The sequence below is a fragment of the Phyllobates terribilis genome, unplaced genomic scaffold, assembly GCF_046119375.1.
Source record: "Phyllobates terribilis strain yellow unplaced genomic scaffold, ASM4611937v1 Scaffold_2__4_contigs__length_985480577, whole genome shotgun sequence".
NCBI classification, from domain to species: Eukaryota; Metazoa; Chordata; class Amphibia; order Anura; family Dendrobatidae; genus Phyllobates; species Phyllobates terribilis.
Window position 1 is genome coordinate 602382262 of NW_027362762.1, and position 16016 is coordinate 602398277.

The following is a 16016-nucleotide window of genomic DNA, read 5'->3' on the forward strand; positions in this document are numbered from 1 at the left end:
TAAATGTAAAATAAGCCATCTGCGAACAGGTACAATTCAAAACCAGCAATGTAAGGCCAGTTTTACACCAGCAAATCTTTTGGTCATTCCATTTGGCTTGTTCATTACATAAGATATTAGACACACCTCAAAGTTTTTCTGCCATTCCCTTTCACGTTTAGCCTTTTCCTGAGCTTCTATTTCTTCCTCTCGCTGCCTTTTCCTGAAATTGAAATAAAAAAAAAACATCACTTCAATAATTAAAGGCTATTGTATAGATTAATGAACTGTTGATTTTCCATTTAAGAAGGAAGAAAAAAAAAACTTATGGAAATTGGGCAATATTGTACTTAATGAATTTAAACTGGCCCCTATTCAGTCATCTTTACTCAATGCTGAATTGCCTTTTGGATATGCAATTATGAATCTGTGGATATATGATACATGACAAGTTTTGATTTTGGGACAACCCCTGAACAATGACTACTTTAACCCCTTAGCAACAGCCGCCTACTTGTACGGTGACCATGTGCCAACACTGTATGGACAGGGCTCAGTACCTGAGCCTGCTCCATGCAGTGTGAGTGCGGGCTGTTCTACACAGCTACAGTTATATGAAAAAGTTTGGGCACCCCTATTAATCTTAAGCTAAATGTTTTATAAAAAATTGGTGTTTTTGCAACAGCTATTTCAGTTTGATATATGTAATAACTGTTGGACACAGTAATATTTCTGCCTTGAAATGAGGTTTATTGTACTAACAGAAAATGTGCAATCTGCATTCAAACAAAATTTGACAGGTGCATAAGTATGGGCACCCCACCAGAAAAGTGACATTAATATTTAGTAGATCCTCCTTTTGCAAAAATAACAGCCTCTAGTCGCTTCCTGTAGCTTTTAATGAGTTCCTGGATCCTGGATGAAGGTATTTTTGACCATTCCTCTTTACAAAACAATTCCAGTTCAGTCAAGTTTGATGGTCGCCGAGCATGGACAGCCCTCTTCAAATGATCCCACAGATGTTCAATGATATTCAGGTCTGGGGACTGGGATGGCCATTCCAGAACATTGTAATTGTTCCTCTGCATGAATGCCTGAGTAGATTTGGAGTGGTGTTTTGGATCATTGTCTTGCTGAAAGATCCATCCCCTGCGTAACTTCAACTTTGTCACTGATTCTTGAACATTATTGTCAAGAATCTGCTGATACTGAGTGGAATCCATGTTCCTCAACTTTAACAAGATTCCCGGTGCCGGCATTGGCCACACAGCCCCAAAGCATGATGGAACCTCCACCAAATTTTACTGTGGGTAGCAAGTGTTTTTCTTGGAATGCTGTGTTTTTTGCCGCCATGCATAACGCCTTTTTGTATGACCAAACAACTCAATCTTGGTTTCATCAGTCCACAGGACCTTCTTCCAAAAAGAAATTGGCTTCCCCAAATGTGCTTTTGCATACCTCAGCCGACTCTGTTTGTGGCGTGCTTGCAGAAACGGCTTCTTTCGCATCACTCTCCCATACAGCTTCTCCTTGTGCAAAGTGTGTTGTATAGTTGACCGATGCACAGTGACACCATCTGCAGCAAATTGATGCTGCAGCTCTCTGGAGGTGGTCTGAGGATTGTCCTTGACTGATCTCACCATTCTTCTTCTCTGCCTTTCTGATGTTTTTCTTGGCCTGCCACTTCTGGCCTTAACAAGAACTGTCCCTGTGTTCTTCCATTTCCTTACTATGTTCCTCACAGTGGAAACTGACAGGTTAAATCTCTGAGACAGCTTTTGGTATCCTTCCCCTGAACAACTATGTTGAATAATCTTTGTTTTCAGATCATTTGACAGCTGTTTTGAGGAGCCCATGATGCCACTCTTCAGAGGAGATTCAAACAGGAGAACAACTTGCAAGTGGCCACTTTAAGTAGCTTTTCTCATGATTGCATACACCTGGCTATGAAGTTCAAAGCTCAATGAGGTTACAAAACCAAAAAAAGTGCTTTAGTAAGTCAGTAAAAAGTAGGTAGGAGTATTTAAAACAAGAAAATGATAAGGGTGCCCATACTTATGCACCTGTCAAATTTTGTTTGAATGCAGATTGCACATTTTCTGTTAGTACAATAAACCTCATTTCAAGGCAGAAACATTACTGTGTCCAACAGTTATTACATATATCAAACTGAAATAGCTGTTGCAAAAACACCAATTTTTATAAAACACTAAGCTTAAGATTAATAGGGGTGCCTAAACTTTTTCATATAACTGTATTAGTCAACAGTAACTGATGCAATCTAAGCTAGATCCATTCGCATCAGTTTAACCCCTTTACAGCCTGGGGAGTATAGTTCAGCGCGGGCTCCAGTGCTGAGCCCACATTGAACCGGGCACATGTCAGCTGATTTATACAGCTGACATGTGCCCACAACAGCCGCGGGTGGAATCGCGATCCACCCGCGGCTGTTAAAATGCTAAATGCCGCTGTCAATCTCTGACCGCGGCATTTAACAGCGCCGAGCCGGAAGCACGTCACTTACCCCGCCCATCGGTTACCCAGTCACGTGATCGCGGGTCACTGATGGGTGGGCATGACAACCCTGGGTCTGCAGCATACTCCAGTGGTTGTCATGTACTGATCACTGTGAGCGCCACCTAGTGGTCGGCGCTCATAGCACAGGAGAATTTCTGCTACATAGAGGTCATCTGCTGATCACCTCTATGTAGCAGAGGCGATCAGACAGCTGCTGCTTATAGTCTCCTATGGAGACTATAGAGGCAAGCAAAAAGTGTAAAAAAAAATGTTTTTAAAAAATTTAAAAAATATAAAAAGTTTAAATCACCCCCCCTTTCACCCCATTCAAAAAAAAAACAAAAAAAAAAAAAACACACACACATATTTGGTATCGCCGCGTTCAGAATCGCCCGATCTATCAATATAAAAAAAAAGAAATAATCCCATCGATAAACGGCGTAATGAGAAAAAAAATTCTAAACGCCAGAATTATGTTTTTTGGTTGAAGCAACATTGCAATAAAATGCAATAACGGGCGATCAAAACATCGGATCTACCCCAAAATGGTATCAATAAAAACTTCAGCTTGGCGCGCAAAAAATAAGCCCTCACCCGGCCCCAGATCCCGAAAAATGGAGACGCTACAGGTCTTGGAAAATGGCGCCTTTTTTTTTTTTAAGCAAACTTTGGATTTTTTTTTTCACCACTTAAATAGAAAAGAACCTATACATGTTTGGTGTCTACGAACTCATAATGACCTGGAGAATAATAATGGCAGGTCAGTTTTAGCATTCAGTGAATGTGGTAAAAAAAAATATATAAAAACCATCTGTGGTATTGCACTTTTTTTTGCAATTTCACCGCAATTGGAATTTTTTTCTCGTTTTCCCGTACAAGATATGGTAAAACCAGTGATGTCGTTCAAAAGTACAACTTGTCCCGCAAAAAATAAGCCCTCACATGGCCATATTGACCAAAAAATAAAACCGCTCTGGGAACAAGGGGAGCAAAGAACGAAAATACAAAAATGGAAAATGTCAGGATCCTTAAGGGGTTAATCTCTTAAATACCACTGGCAAGCGCAACAGCGAAATTTAACAGGCTTCAGCATGGTGGCAGTCACTTTGAAATGACTATAGGTTTGCAAATCCTGAAGGCTGCTCATGTCTGCCGTGTGAGATCTCCTTTTTTTTAAACCCAGCCTGTGGTAGGCTAAACTTGAGGCAGTGGCAGCCCTTCATCTAACCATGGTCTTGTTTGGGAGACTGTGGAAAAAACAGGACTTAAGGGGGAAAAAAAAAAGATTTTGTAGTGGGGCTTCATAAGAGATTGTCAATTTCTCAATACGTTGCAAAACCATAGTATTGTTTCAACTCCCCTATGGGGACTAGTTAAAAAAATTGGAATTAGCTTTTCTACAAGTAAACCCCCCTTTTCTTCAGATGTAAAACAAAGTGTAAAAAATAATATTATTTGGTATTTCTGCATGCTAATTGTCCAAACTTAAAATGTAAAAATATTTATTGCATATGGTAAACACTTGGAAGTGAAAGAATAAAAAAATGCCAAAAATGGTGGTTTTTGGTAGTCCCCATTCTCCAAAAATATGCAATAAAAGAAAAAAATAAATAAATAAAAAATTATATATATATATATATATATATATATACACACACATACATACACATACACACAGTACAGACCAAAAGTTTGGACACACCTTCTCATTTAAAGAGATTTTTCAGCATTTTCATGACTATGAAAATTGCACATTCACACTGAAGGCATCAAAACTATGAATTAACATATGTGGAATTATATACTTAACAAAAAAGTGTGAAACAACTGAAAATATGTCTTATATTCTAGGTTCTTCAAAGTAGCCACCTTTTGCTTTGATGACTGCTTTGCACATTCTTGGCATTCTCTTGATGAGCTTCAAGAGGTAGTCACCGGAAATGGTTTTCACTTCACAGGTGTGCCCTGTCAGGTTTAAGAAGTGGGATTTCTTGCCTTATAAATAGGGTTGGGACCATCAGTTGTGTTGTGCAGAAGTCTGGTGGAAACACAGCTGATAGTCCTACTGAATAGACTGTTAGCTGCTTTTTTTCTTGCCATAATACAAATTCTAAGTAAAGAAAAACGAGTGGTCATCATTACTTTAAGAAATGAAGGTCAGCCAGTGCGAAAAATTGGGAAAACTTTGAAAGTGTCCCCAAGTGCAGTTGCAAAAACCATCAAGCGCTACAAAGAAACTGGCTCACATGAGGACCGCCCCAGGAAAGGAAGACCAAGAGTCACCTCTGCTTCTGAGGCTAAGTTTATCCGAGTCACCAGCCTCAGAAGTCGCAGGTTAACAGCAGCTCAGATTAGAGACCAGGTCAATGCCACACAGAGTTCTAGCAGCAGACACATCTCTACAACAACTGTTAAGAGGAGACTTTGTGCAGCAGGCCTTCATGGTAAAATAGCTGCTAGGAAACCACTGCTAAGGACAGGCAACAAGCAGAAGAGACTTGTTTGGGCTAAAGAACACAAGGAATGGACATTAGACCAGTGGAAATCTGCTTTGGTCTGATGAGTCCAAATTTGAGATCTTTGGTTCCAACCACCGTGTCTTTGGGCGACGCAGAAAAGGTGAACGGATGGACTCTACATGCCTGGTTCCCACCGTGAAGCATGGAAGAGGAGGTATGATGGTGTGGGGGTGCTTTACTGGTGACACTGTTGGGGATTTATTCAAAATTGAAGGCATACTGAACCAGCATGGGTACCACAGCATCTTGTAGCGGCATGCTATTCCATCCGGTTTGCGTTTAGTTGGACCATCATTTAGTTTTCAACAGGACAATGACCCCAAACACACCTCCAGGCTGTGTAAGGGCTATTTGACCAAGAGAGAGAGTGATGGGGTGCTACGCCAGATGACCTGGCCTCCACAGTCACCAGACCTGAACCCAATCGAGATGGTTTGGGGTGAGCTGGACCGCAGAGTGAAGACAAAAGGGCCAACAAGTGCTAAGCATCTCTGGGAACTCCTTCAAGATTGTTGGAAGACTATTTCCGGTGACTACCTCTTGAAGCTCATCAAGAGAATGCCAAGAGTGTGCAAAGCAGTCATCAAAGCAAAAGGTGGCTACTTTGAAGAACCTAGAATATAAGACATTTTCAGTTGTTTCACACTTTTTTGTTAACTATATAATTCCACATGTGTTAATTCATAGTTTTGATGCCTTCAGTGTGAATGTACAATTTTTATAGTCATGAAAATACAGAAAAATCTTCAAATGAGAAGGTGTGTCCAAACTTTTGGTCTGTACTGTATATAAACCCCAATTATTTGTTTATTTTCCAAAGTTCAGCATTTTTTTTTAACTATTAAAATATAAAAAAAAACTTAAGCTGTGTAAAAACAATCTGGCAACATAACAGTTTAGTAGGATTAAAGTGGTTATTCACTGCTTTTATATTAAATGACCTATCCTTAGGATAGGTCATCAGTCTGATTGACCAGGGTCCGACATCCAGCACCCCCACCGATTAGCGGTTATCAGTGTTGGCAGAAAGTACTCACTTGCCAAGCTGCTCCATCTACTTGTAGTGGCTGGGGCTTGATACTGCACATCTGTCTCCTATGCAAATCAATAGGAGGCGGATGTGTAGCATCTGCGACTGCCTCTACAAGTAGATGGAGCATCTGTGAGTATTTCCGGCTGGTGGCCGCCGATAACAGCTAATCAGCAGGGGTGCCGGGTGTCGGACCCCGGCCAATCACCTACGGATAGGTTATCAATGTAAAAGTAGTGGACAACCTCTTTAACAATGAACGCTGTAAAAACAAAAACATTAGTGGAATTGTGGATTTTTACCATTTCATGGCACTTAGAATTCACCCCCCTGGTTTCCAGTACATTAAATGGTAAAATGCAAATAAAAAAGCCCACATAAGGCTATGTCGACAGAAAAAAATAAAAGTTATGGCTCTTAGAAGAAATAGAGAGGGAAAAAAAATCTGATCACAAAGGGTTAAGAAAAAAACTCATGGTATATATTATTTCATATAACTTTACTATGCGTTACCCCCATTGCTGGCTCTTGGATTACATACTGTAGCCATTCGGGCACTGTAATAATCTCTCAAAGTGCACATTCACAAACAAACTCCTGCATACAAACCTTTCATGCATTTCTTTGGCTTCTCTTTCTTTCCTTTTAATTTCCAGCTCTGCAAAAAGCTTCATGGTTTGTTTATATACAGCCTGTTTAAACTGAAAGTAAAAAAGCCCTTATTCACCAATATGTCTTTGCTTACCATACATTAGGTTCACGCACCCATGTTCATAAATAAATGGCAAACTCCCACTAAAGAGGCAAACAAGTGGTTTTTCAACAATGCAATCATTAATAAAATTACATTATAGAAAGGACTCTAGGTGTAGCCAGTATTACAAAAATTAGTGATTATTCCAGCAGCAGGCAGCTGCATCTTAAGGTCCTCATCTCCGTGCCTTTCCATTATGGATAGCAACCTATTCTCCTGCTCTGCCTCTACTCCATATTCAGGACCTGGGGAGCAAACAAGTGCAATAGGGTCTTAAAAGGGATCTGGTCACCAGCAAAAACGCTGTTAATCGGCAGCCGCGCGTAGTAGAATGCTGTGGGGAGAAAATGAACTTTATTCTCCTCACCAGCATTCGGTTCAGTCGGGGGCAGTGCTGGTTCAGTCAGTGCTCCGAGTATACAGAACAGAGGCTGTAATCAAGCCCCCCGCTGTGACTGACACTGGCTCTACATTGGGACCGGCTGTCAGTCAGGGTCGGGGGCGCTGTTACAGCGGCCGCCCTGCATCATCGGAGCAGTAACTAAACCAGTGCTGGCACCGACCCCATGACTGAAACCAAATGCTGCTGGGGGGAATAAAGTTACATTTCTCCCTGCAGCATTAGGCTACATGCAGGTTAGTAATGCTATTAACCTGCAGATTAACCCCATATCAGCAGGTGAACAGAATTTTGGTTGGTGACAGGTTCGCTTTAAATGGGGAGTACTCAACTGATGAGGTTGTATGATACACAACAATTAAAGAATTTTGAGATAGTCAGGGGCTGCAAATCCACAGGTCGCCATACCAGAAATTGTGTGATTGAAGAAATAGTGGATTTTTCCCACACTGCTGGTGGACTGATGGAAAGGATCCAGGGTACACACAGGCTGTATTTATGCGGTTTTATTATTGACGCATTTCGAAGTAGACACTTCTTTAGCATATCACCCCAATGCAGACACATTAAGGCTATGTGCCAACGATGCAGAAATACTCCGGATTTTTCCTGAGCATTTCTGCATCTCCCTGGCAGAAAAAAACGCGTGTGGATTGTACATGCAGATTGCACATGCGGATTGCACATGCGGATTGTACATGCGGATTGTACATGCGGATTGTACATGCGGTTTTCCTGCCAGGGACATGCGGATGTGAAGCGTTCTTCACATGCATTTCCGCATGTGGGTTGACAAGCGCTTTCCAAGCGATTTTAGCATCACTTGGAAAGTGCTTGACAACTTGGTCACACTATATAAATCCATGTAAACAGCATGGATTTATATAGTGTGACCGTAAAGAATGGTAAAAAATAAATCTATACTTACCTTCTGATGGCCCTCGCAGTCTTGCTTCACTCGGTGCTGACTGCCGGCAGATCGCGGTACACTGCACTGAAGGACCTGCCGACGTCAGCGTCGCGTGACGCATCACATGACCGACGTCAGCGCAGGTCCTCCAGTCCATCGCGAGCTGCCGGCAAGCACACCGGAGGCCATCAGAAGGCAAGTATAATATTTATTTTTTATTTTATTCTTTTTTTTTTACAATTTCTATGGTACCGGGGTCCGGAGGAGAGTCTCCTCTCCTCTAGACCTGGGTACCATCCGCACATTAGAAAGCGTGGAATGCGCATCTACATATGTAGTGAAGCGTAATCCATGCGTTCTAATGCAAGTCAATGGCGGCAAAAATGCAGCACTTCCGCAAAATAATTGGTAGTGCTGTGTTTTTTTCCGCAATGATAATCCGCAGCGGAAATTTCCGCAGCATGTGCATAGCACATGCGGATTATCATTGGGGAACATTGCAGGCCCTCTACCATGCATTTTTTAAGCGTTTTTGCCGCTGCGGAAACGCTTAAAAAACGCATTGTGGGCACACAGCGTAACAGACAGACAGATATAAAGGATTGGTATTCAAATAAAAGCGCACATGATGTGTTAAAGTAGACCTCTTATCCATTACATTAAGAGAGTTAAAATGTCCAAACATTAAAATTACAACCATACGCATAAGAATTCTATTCTGAACAGAACCAAATGTGACTTGTTTTTAGAAGGAAAACGCTTTTTTTTGTTTATTTTGTATAAATTTTTTGGGGGAAAAAAATGTATATACAGTGAAGGAAATAATTATTTGATCCCTTGCTGTTTTTGTAAGTTTTCCCACTGACAAAGACATGTTAATTTTAACATTGAGAGATAGAATATACAAAAAAAAATAAACAATCATATTGTATAAATTAGATAAATTTATTTGCATTTTGCAGTGAGAAATAAGTATTTGATTCCTCTGGCAAACAACACTTAACCCTTGTTGGCAAGCACAGCAGTCAGATGTTTTTGTAGTTGATGAGGTTTGCACACATCTCAGGAGGAATTTTGGTCCACTCCTCTTTGCAGATCATCTCTAAGTCATTCAGATTTTGAGGCTGCCGCTTGGCAACTCTGAGCTTCAACTCCCTCCATAAGTTTTCTATGGGATTGATGTCTGGAGACTGGCTAGGCCACTCCATGACCTTACTGTGCTTCTTTTTGAGCCACTCCTTTGTTGCCTTGGCTGTATGTTTTGGGTCATTTTCTTGCTGGAAGACCCAGCCACGACCCATTTTTAATGTCCTGGCAGAGGGAAGGAGGTTGTCACTCAGGATTTTACGGTACATGGCGGCATCCATTGATGCGGTGAAGTAGTCCTGTGCCCTTAGCAGAGAAACACCCCCAAAACATAATGTTTCCACCTTCATGCTTGACAGTGGGGACGGCGTTCTTTGGGTCATAGGCAGCATTTCTCTTCCTCCAAACACGGCGAGTTGAGTTAATGCCAAAGAACTCAATTGTTGTCTCATGTGACCAGAGCACCTTCTCCCAATAACTCACAGAATCCTCCAGGTGTTCATTGGCAAACTTCAGACGGGCCTGCACATGTGCCTTCTTGAGCAGGGGGACCTTGCAGGCACTGCAGTACTAATGGTTTTCTTGGTAAATGTGGTCCCAGCTGCCTTGAGATCATTAACAAGTTCCCCCCATTTAGTTTTAGGCTGATCTCTCACCTTCCTCATGATCAAGGATACTCCATGAGGTGAGATTTTGCATGGTGCCCCAGGTCGATGTCGATTAACAGTCATTTTGTATTTCTTCCATTTTCTTGCTATTGCACCAACAGTTGTCTCCTTCTCACCCAGCGACTTACTTATGGTTTTGTGCAGGTCTATGATCTTGTCCCTGACATCCTTAGAAAGCTCTTTGGTCTTGCCCATGTTGTAGAGGTTAGAGTCTGACTGATTAATTGAGTCTGTTGACAGAGTCTTTTATACAGCTGTCTTTAATGCAGGTAACAAGTTGATTAGGAGTGTCTAACTGGTCTGTAGGAGCCAGAACTCATAAGGGTTTGTAGGGGATCAAATGCTTATTTTTCACTGCAAAATGCAAATAAATGTATCTAATTTATACAATGTGATTTTCTTGACTTTTTTTTCAATGTTAAAATTATAGACTGTTCATGTCTTTGTCAGTGGGCAAACTTACAAAAACAGCAAGGGATCAAATACTTATTTCCCCCACCGTATATAAATATCATAATATATATATATATATATATATATATATATATATATATATATATATATATATACACACACACATACACACACACACACACACACACACACTGCTCAAAAAAATAAAGGGAACACTTAAACAACAGAATATAACGCCAAGTAAATCAAACCTCTGTGAAATCATACTGTCCACTTAGGAAGAAACACTGATTGACAATCAATTTCACATGCTGTTGTGCAAATGGAGTAGATGGAAATTATTGGCAATTATCAAGACACCCTCAAAAAAGGAGTGGTTCTGCAGATGGGGACCACAGACCACATCTCAGTACCAATGCTTTCTGACTGATGTTTTGGTCACTTTTGAATGTTGGTTGTGCTTTCACACTCGTGGTAGCATGAGATGGACTCTACAGCCCACAGAAGTTGCTCAGGTAGTGCAGCTCATCCAGGATGGCACATCAATGCGAGCTGTGGCAAGAAGGTTTGTCAGCGTAGTGTCCAGAGGCTGGAGGTGCTACCAGGAGACAGGCCAGTACACCAAGAGATGTGGAGGGGGCCGTAGGAGGGCAACAACCCAGCAGCAGGACCGCTACCTCCGCCTTTGTGCAAGGAGGAACAGGAGGATCACTGCCAGAGCCCTGCAAAATGACCTCCAGCAGGCCACAAATGTGCATGTGTCAGCAGAAACGGTTAGAAACCAACTCCATAAGGTTGGTATGAGGGCCCGACGTCCACAGATGGGGGTTCTGCTCACAGGCCAACACTGTGCACGATGCTTTGCATTTTCCACAGAACACCAGGATTGGCAAAGTCGCCACTGGTGCCCTGTGCTCTTCACAGGTGAAAGCAGGTTCACACTGAGCACATGTGACAGACGTGACAGAGTCTGGAGATGCCGTGGAGAGCGATCTGCTGCCTGCAACATCCTTCAGCATGACCAATTTGGCAGTGGGTCAGTAATGGTGTGGGGTGGCATTTCTTTGGAGGGCCGCACAGCCCTCCATGTGCTCGCCAGAGGTAGCCTGACTGCCATTAGGTACCGAGATGAGATCTTCAGACCCCTTGTGAGACCATATGCTGGTGCGGTTGGCCCTGGGTTCCTCCTAATGCAGGACAATGCCAGACCTCATGTGGCTGGAGTGTGTCAGTAGTTCCTGCAAGATAAAGGCATTGAAGCTATGGACTGACCCGTCCTTTCCCCAGACCTAAATCCGATTGAGCACATCTGGGACATCATGTCTCGCTCCATCCGCCAGCGTCACGTTGCACCACAGACTGTCCAGGAGTTGGCGGATGCTTTAATCCAGGTCTGGGAGGAGATCTCACAGGAGACCATCCGAAACCTCATCAGGAGCATGCCCAGGCGTTGTAGGGAGGTCATACAGGCACGTGGAGGCCACACACAATACTGAGACTCATTTTGACTTGTTTTAAGGACATTACATCAAAGTTGGATCAGCCTGTAGTGTGTTTTTTCACTTTCATTTTGGGGGTGACTCCAAATCCAGGCCTCCATTGGTTAATAAATTTGATTTCCATTGATGATTTTTGTGTGATTTTGTTGTCAGCACATTCAACTTTGTACAGAACAAAGTATTCAATGAGAATATTTCATTCATTCAGATCTAGGATGTGTTATTTGAGTGTTCCCTTTATTTTTTTGAGCAATATATATATTATAATTTATATATTTATTTATTTTGAACCAATGTTTTTGGAATTCCAAAAACATTGGTTCAAATCTATTATTTTATATATAGTTTTTATTTTTTCCCTGGAATTTTTGCCAAAAAACAAACAAAAAACCTTTTACTTCTAAACACAAGTCACATTTGGTTCTGTTCCGAATAGATTCTTATGCATAAGGTTGTAATTTTAATGCTTGGCCATTTTTACTTGCTTTTTATTGTAACGGATAAGAAGTGAACTTTGACACATCATGTGCCCCTTTGGTGCCTTTATTCGAAATACAATCCTTTACTGCTGTCTGTTAATGTGTCTGCATTGAGGTTTTATCCTGAAGAAGGAGTGTGTCTACTTCAAGACACATCAATAATAAAACCACATAAATACTGCCCTTGTCTACCCTGGATCCTTTCCATCAGTCCACCAGCAGCATGGAAAAAATCCACTATTTCTTCAATCACTCTACTGCTTATACCTGTAATACCCATCACAGAAAATGTATAGGTCATGGAAGAATCTGATCATATCCTGTCCACCGCTTAGTGCTAATTTAATGTATTAATTGAGCAAAACACTAATAAACTAGATAAGACTTTTGCTACGACACTTTGTAGGATTGTCTTACTAGTAAGACTGAGATTGAGAGACTATGTTTTCACTGCAGCCATGCTTACAGCAGTCAGCCATATCATAACCATGCAATAGTCATTGTTTATTTCTTAAAAATGGAGAAACTCTTCACATACATAAGCAAACCTCGTTATATGTATAGCTTTATTCTTTCATCCAATGCAATCCTTTGCTGCTACTTACAATTTCAGGGTCATCTTCTTCAACGTCTATTGGCTTTCCTTCTTTTTTTAATTGCTTCTTCTTTTCTTTTACCTAAACAAAAAATTAAGAAAAAATTCAAATCACTATCATCAGATAGTAAAAAGTGTACCCCATTTGAAAGACCACTTTTAAATAGAGGAGGCTCTGAGAATTAAATGACCATGGCTCCAATTTTTTAACCCTCTAAGACAGCTATGTGCAGCCACTCATTTACTCCTGTATCACATTGTTTTGTTGAGAACTTCAGAGTGGCAATCCCTTTTTTTGAGGCATCTCTGTCTTGACTCCTTGGTGGAGAGTCCAAAATGGAAGACCCACTATCTAATTGATATAAATATTAGGGCATGTGAAGTAGGGGGTTGTATGTGTGGGAAAATCATTAAAGAGAACTATTCACCAACTTTAGCATGTTAAACTGGCCATATCATGAAATAGTGATGACTGTCATTAAGGGGTCAAACGGTTGAGAAGTGAGCGCCATATAGCGATTGTGCAGATGCTGTACATGTACTGTAAAGTGGCCAAGGGGTTAACAGGGTGGTCAAAACTAACATTTAATTTAATCCTAAATGTCCATTTAATGTAATAACTCAATTTTTTCTTGTGTACTTTAATTTAAAAAAATGCTTTCTAACTGCTACTTTTTTTTACTTACTTACTGTTGATGATTCTTTGTTTTAGAACTCCCTAGTGCATGATGGGATACTCAAATAAGCTAATATCAGTGGGAAGAGGCTGCGGTCACTTCCACAGTCACTGTCCACATCCTGAAATGAAGCTTCATCAGTGATGTCTGTTTCAGGAGCTGCTCTATTGAGCATGCGTTAGCTGTCAATTCTGATGTATGCTCAGTAGGATTTTGTCACTGTGCAATATGCAGAGTGACAATGCGACAATGCGATCTCTTGCTGGCTCTGAAAAGTGATGAGCCGGTAAGAGAGCGCACATTGTAAGAAGATTACTTCATGTGCAGGAAAAGCAGAGACAAGCTTCACCCCCGTAAGTGTGAGAAAGCACATTGTCACTGAGCACGGAGAAGAATAGTGCACAGTGACAAGATCCTACTAAGCACACATCGGAATTAACAACCAACACATTCTCAGAACTAGCCCAGCCCATAAAATGGGCATCACTAATGACGCTTTGTTTCAAGGTGGAAGCTGAGGCTTTGGCAGTGACCGCAGCCTCAGCCCTCTGATGATGGCTTGTTTGAATATCCCAGCTTGCACTGGAGGGGTTCTCAAACGAAGCATCAAAGTAAAAAAAAGAATAAAGAATAATAAAGCTGTTATATAGCATAGTGAGGCAACAGTAGGGAACTTTTCATTAAAGTATAATAGAAAAGTACTGTATTTTTAGGACCATAAGACACACTTTCCCCCCCCCCAAATTTGGGTGGAAAATAGGGGGTGCATCTTATGGTCCGAACGTAGCTTACCGGATAATTGCTGTGGTGGTGGAGAGTGATCGCAGGGCCCTCCGTTCGCTCCCTCCTTCAGGAAACTGCGACAGCAGCAGAAGAAGAGGAGAGATGCTGCGTGGCCGGTGTCTGGCTGTCGGCGTTGAGGCAGAGTGGCGTGAGTGGCTTTCCGGTGGCCGCGGGGCCGGCGTCTTGTCAGCGGCGTTTGCTGCTTTCCGGAAGCCGCGGCCTGCGCTGCTTTCCAGTGGCCGCGGCCATCTTCCTGAAGCTGTGATCCACAGGTAGATGGCTGCCCGAGCCGGCGCAAGTGCTGACAGGGAGCTCAGGCGGCCATTTTCCTGTAGTTCACAGCTTCAGGAAGATGGCCGCGGCCACTAAAAAGCAGTGTACGCCGCTGTGCCACACATCGGCCCTCCGGCCGCCGGAGAGCCGCGCACCCTAGTCTGCCATGCCACACGCCCTTGACAGCCAGACACTGGCCCCACAGCATCTCAGCTCTGCTACGTGTGCGCACACGTAGCAGAGCCGCGCGCACACACGTAGCAGAGCTGCGCGGACGCGCTCGCGCGCATATGTAGCAGAGCTGCGCGGACGCGCTCTCGCGCATATGTAGCAGAGGTACACGTGCATAACACTGCAGAGAAACACTAACAATAGATTTATTACGTCCCTATACTACCCTAGTACAATAAAATTTGTGACAGTGACCCCTCCACTTAACCCCACCAGGGAAGTTTTAATGAATAGGAGAGAAAAAATGTTCTTATTTTCTGCTGGCTAAACCTGAGGTGCGTCTTATGGTAAATTGCGTCTTGTAGTCTTAAAAATATGGTATTTTTTTTTGTTATCTATATTTTTAATGGGGGGTTGGGGGGAGTTGTGACTTGAACTTTTGTCATTTATTTTTTTTAAACTTTTCACTGTTCTGGTTATCCCAGTTAGGGGACTTCATGCTGCCACAGTATTTCTGTATATAGCAAAAATCATGGTCTCCTTTGAAGCTTGGCTACAGGCAGAATTTCAAGGAAGCTGACAACTAAGGAACTGAGATTTCGCCTCAGCTTGCTTTGAGTTACGTTTATATGATGCCACAAGTTAAACTTCTTTGAAAATTAATAAAAATGTTATTAGTACTTCCACAAGTTATATGTAATTGGATTGACTAGTTACAATTTTCAAATATTTGTTCATCTAATTCTGCTGGTTTTGCAGAGCCAGGATGTATTAATAACTCATGTTTAATGCTTTAATGGGGGGTTGAAGAACTGTGTTTCTCCAATGTCTGGTTGTTGTGTATTTTTACCTTTGTGAAAATCTTTATAAAAATTAATAAACATTTGATTAACAAAAAAAGAATTTCAAGGAAGCTACGTAATGACAAGCATGGAGATCTTCAACAGACTCCCAGCTGTCATAGCAACCCATCGGCGATCCACAATCACGTCATGGACACCCCGATAGGTGCTTAGAATAACGCACCCCCATGCTGGTGAGCTATTAATGACGCAGTCAGAGTCTGACAGTGGCAATTAAAAGGTAACAATTGCGGGTGTTAGAGACTTACTGCAGAGTATAGAGCAAGCTCACCCAGTGAACCTGCTCAATACATCCGCCTCCGACTTGCACAGTATAATTATGGCGGATGTCATGAAGGAGTGAAATATTAGGAATAATGATCTTAGATCAAAACTTCCCATAGGAAACCATGGAATCAG

At 41.9% G+C, this 16016-nt stretch overlaps 1 protein-coding gene across 2 annotated transcripts in view; it reads right to left on the bottom strand.

Annotated features, from left to right (window-relative positions):
- Positions 1 to 16016, bottom strand: part of DNAJC8 (DnaJ heat shock protein family (Hsp40) member C8) — a 110242-nt gene that overhangs the window by 5419 nt on the left and 88807 nt on the right. The window contains exons 6-8 of one of the 2 annotated variants that reach the window (XM_073666457.1): positions 12861 to 12932; positions 6655 to 6746; positions 127 to 202 (exon numbers count right to left, since the gene is read on the bottom strand). In XM_073666457.1, coding sequence (XP_073522558.1) covers positions 127 to 202; positions 6655 to 6746; positions 12861 to 12932 — 240 coding nt within the window. The remainder of the gene's footprint in view (positions 1 to 126; positions 203 to 6654; positions 6747 to 12860; positions 12933 to 16016) is intronic. The other variant, XM_073666464.1, reaches the window with a different exon arrangement.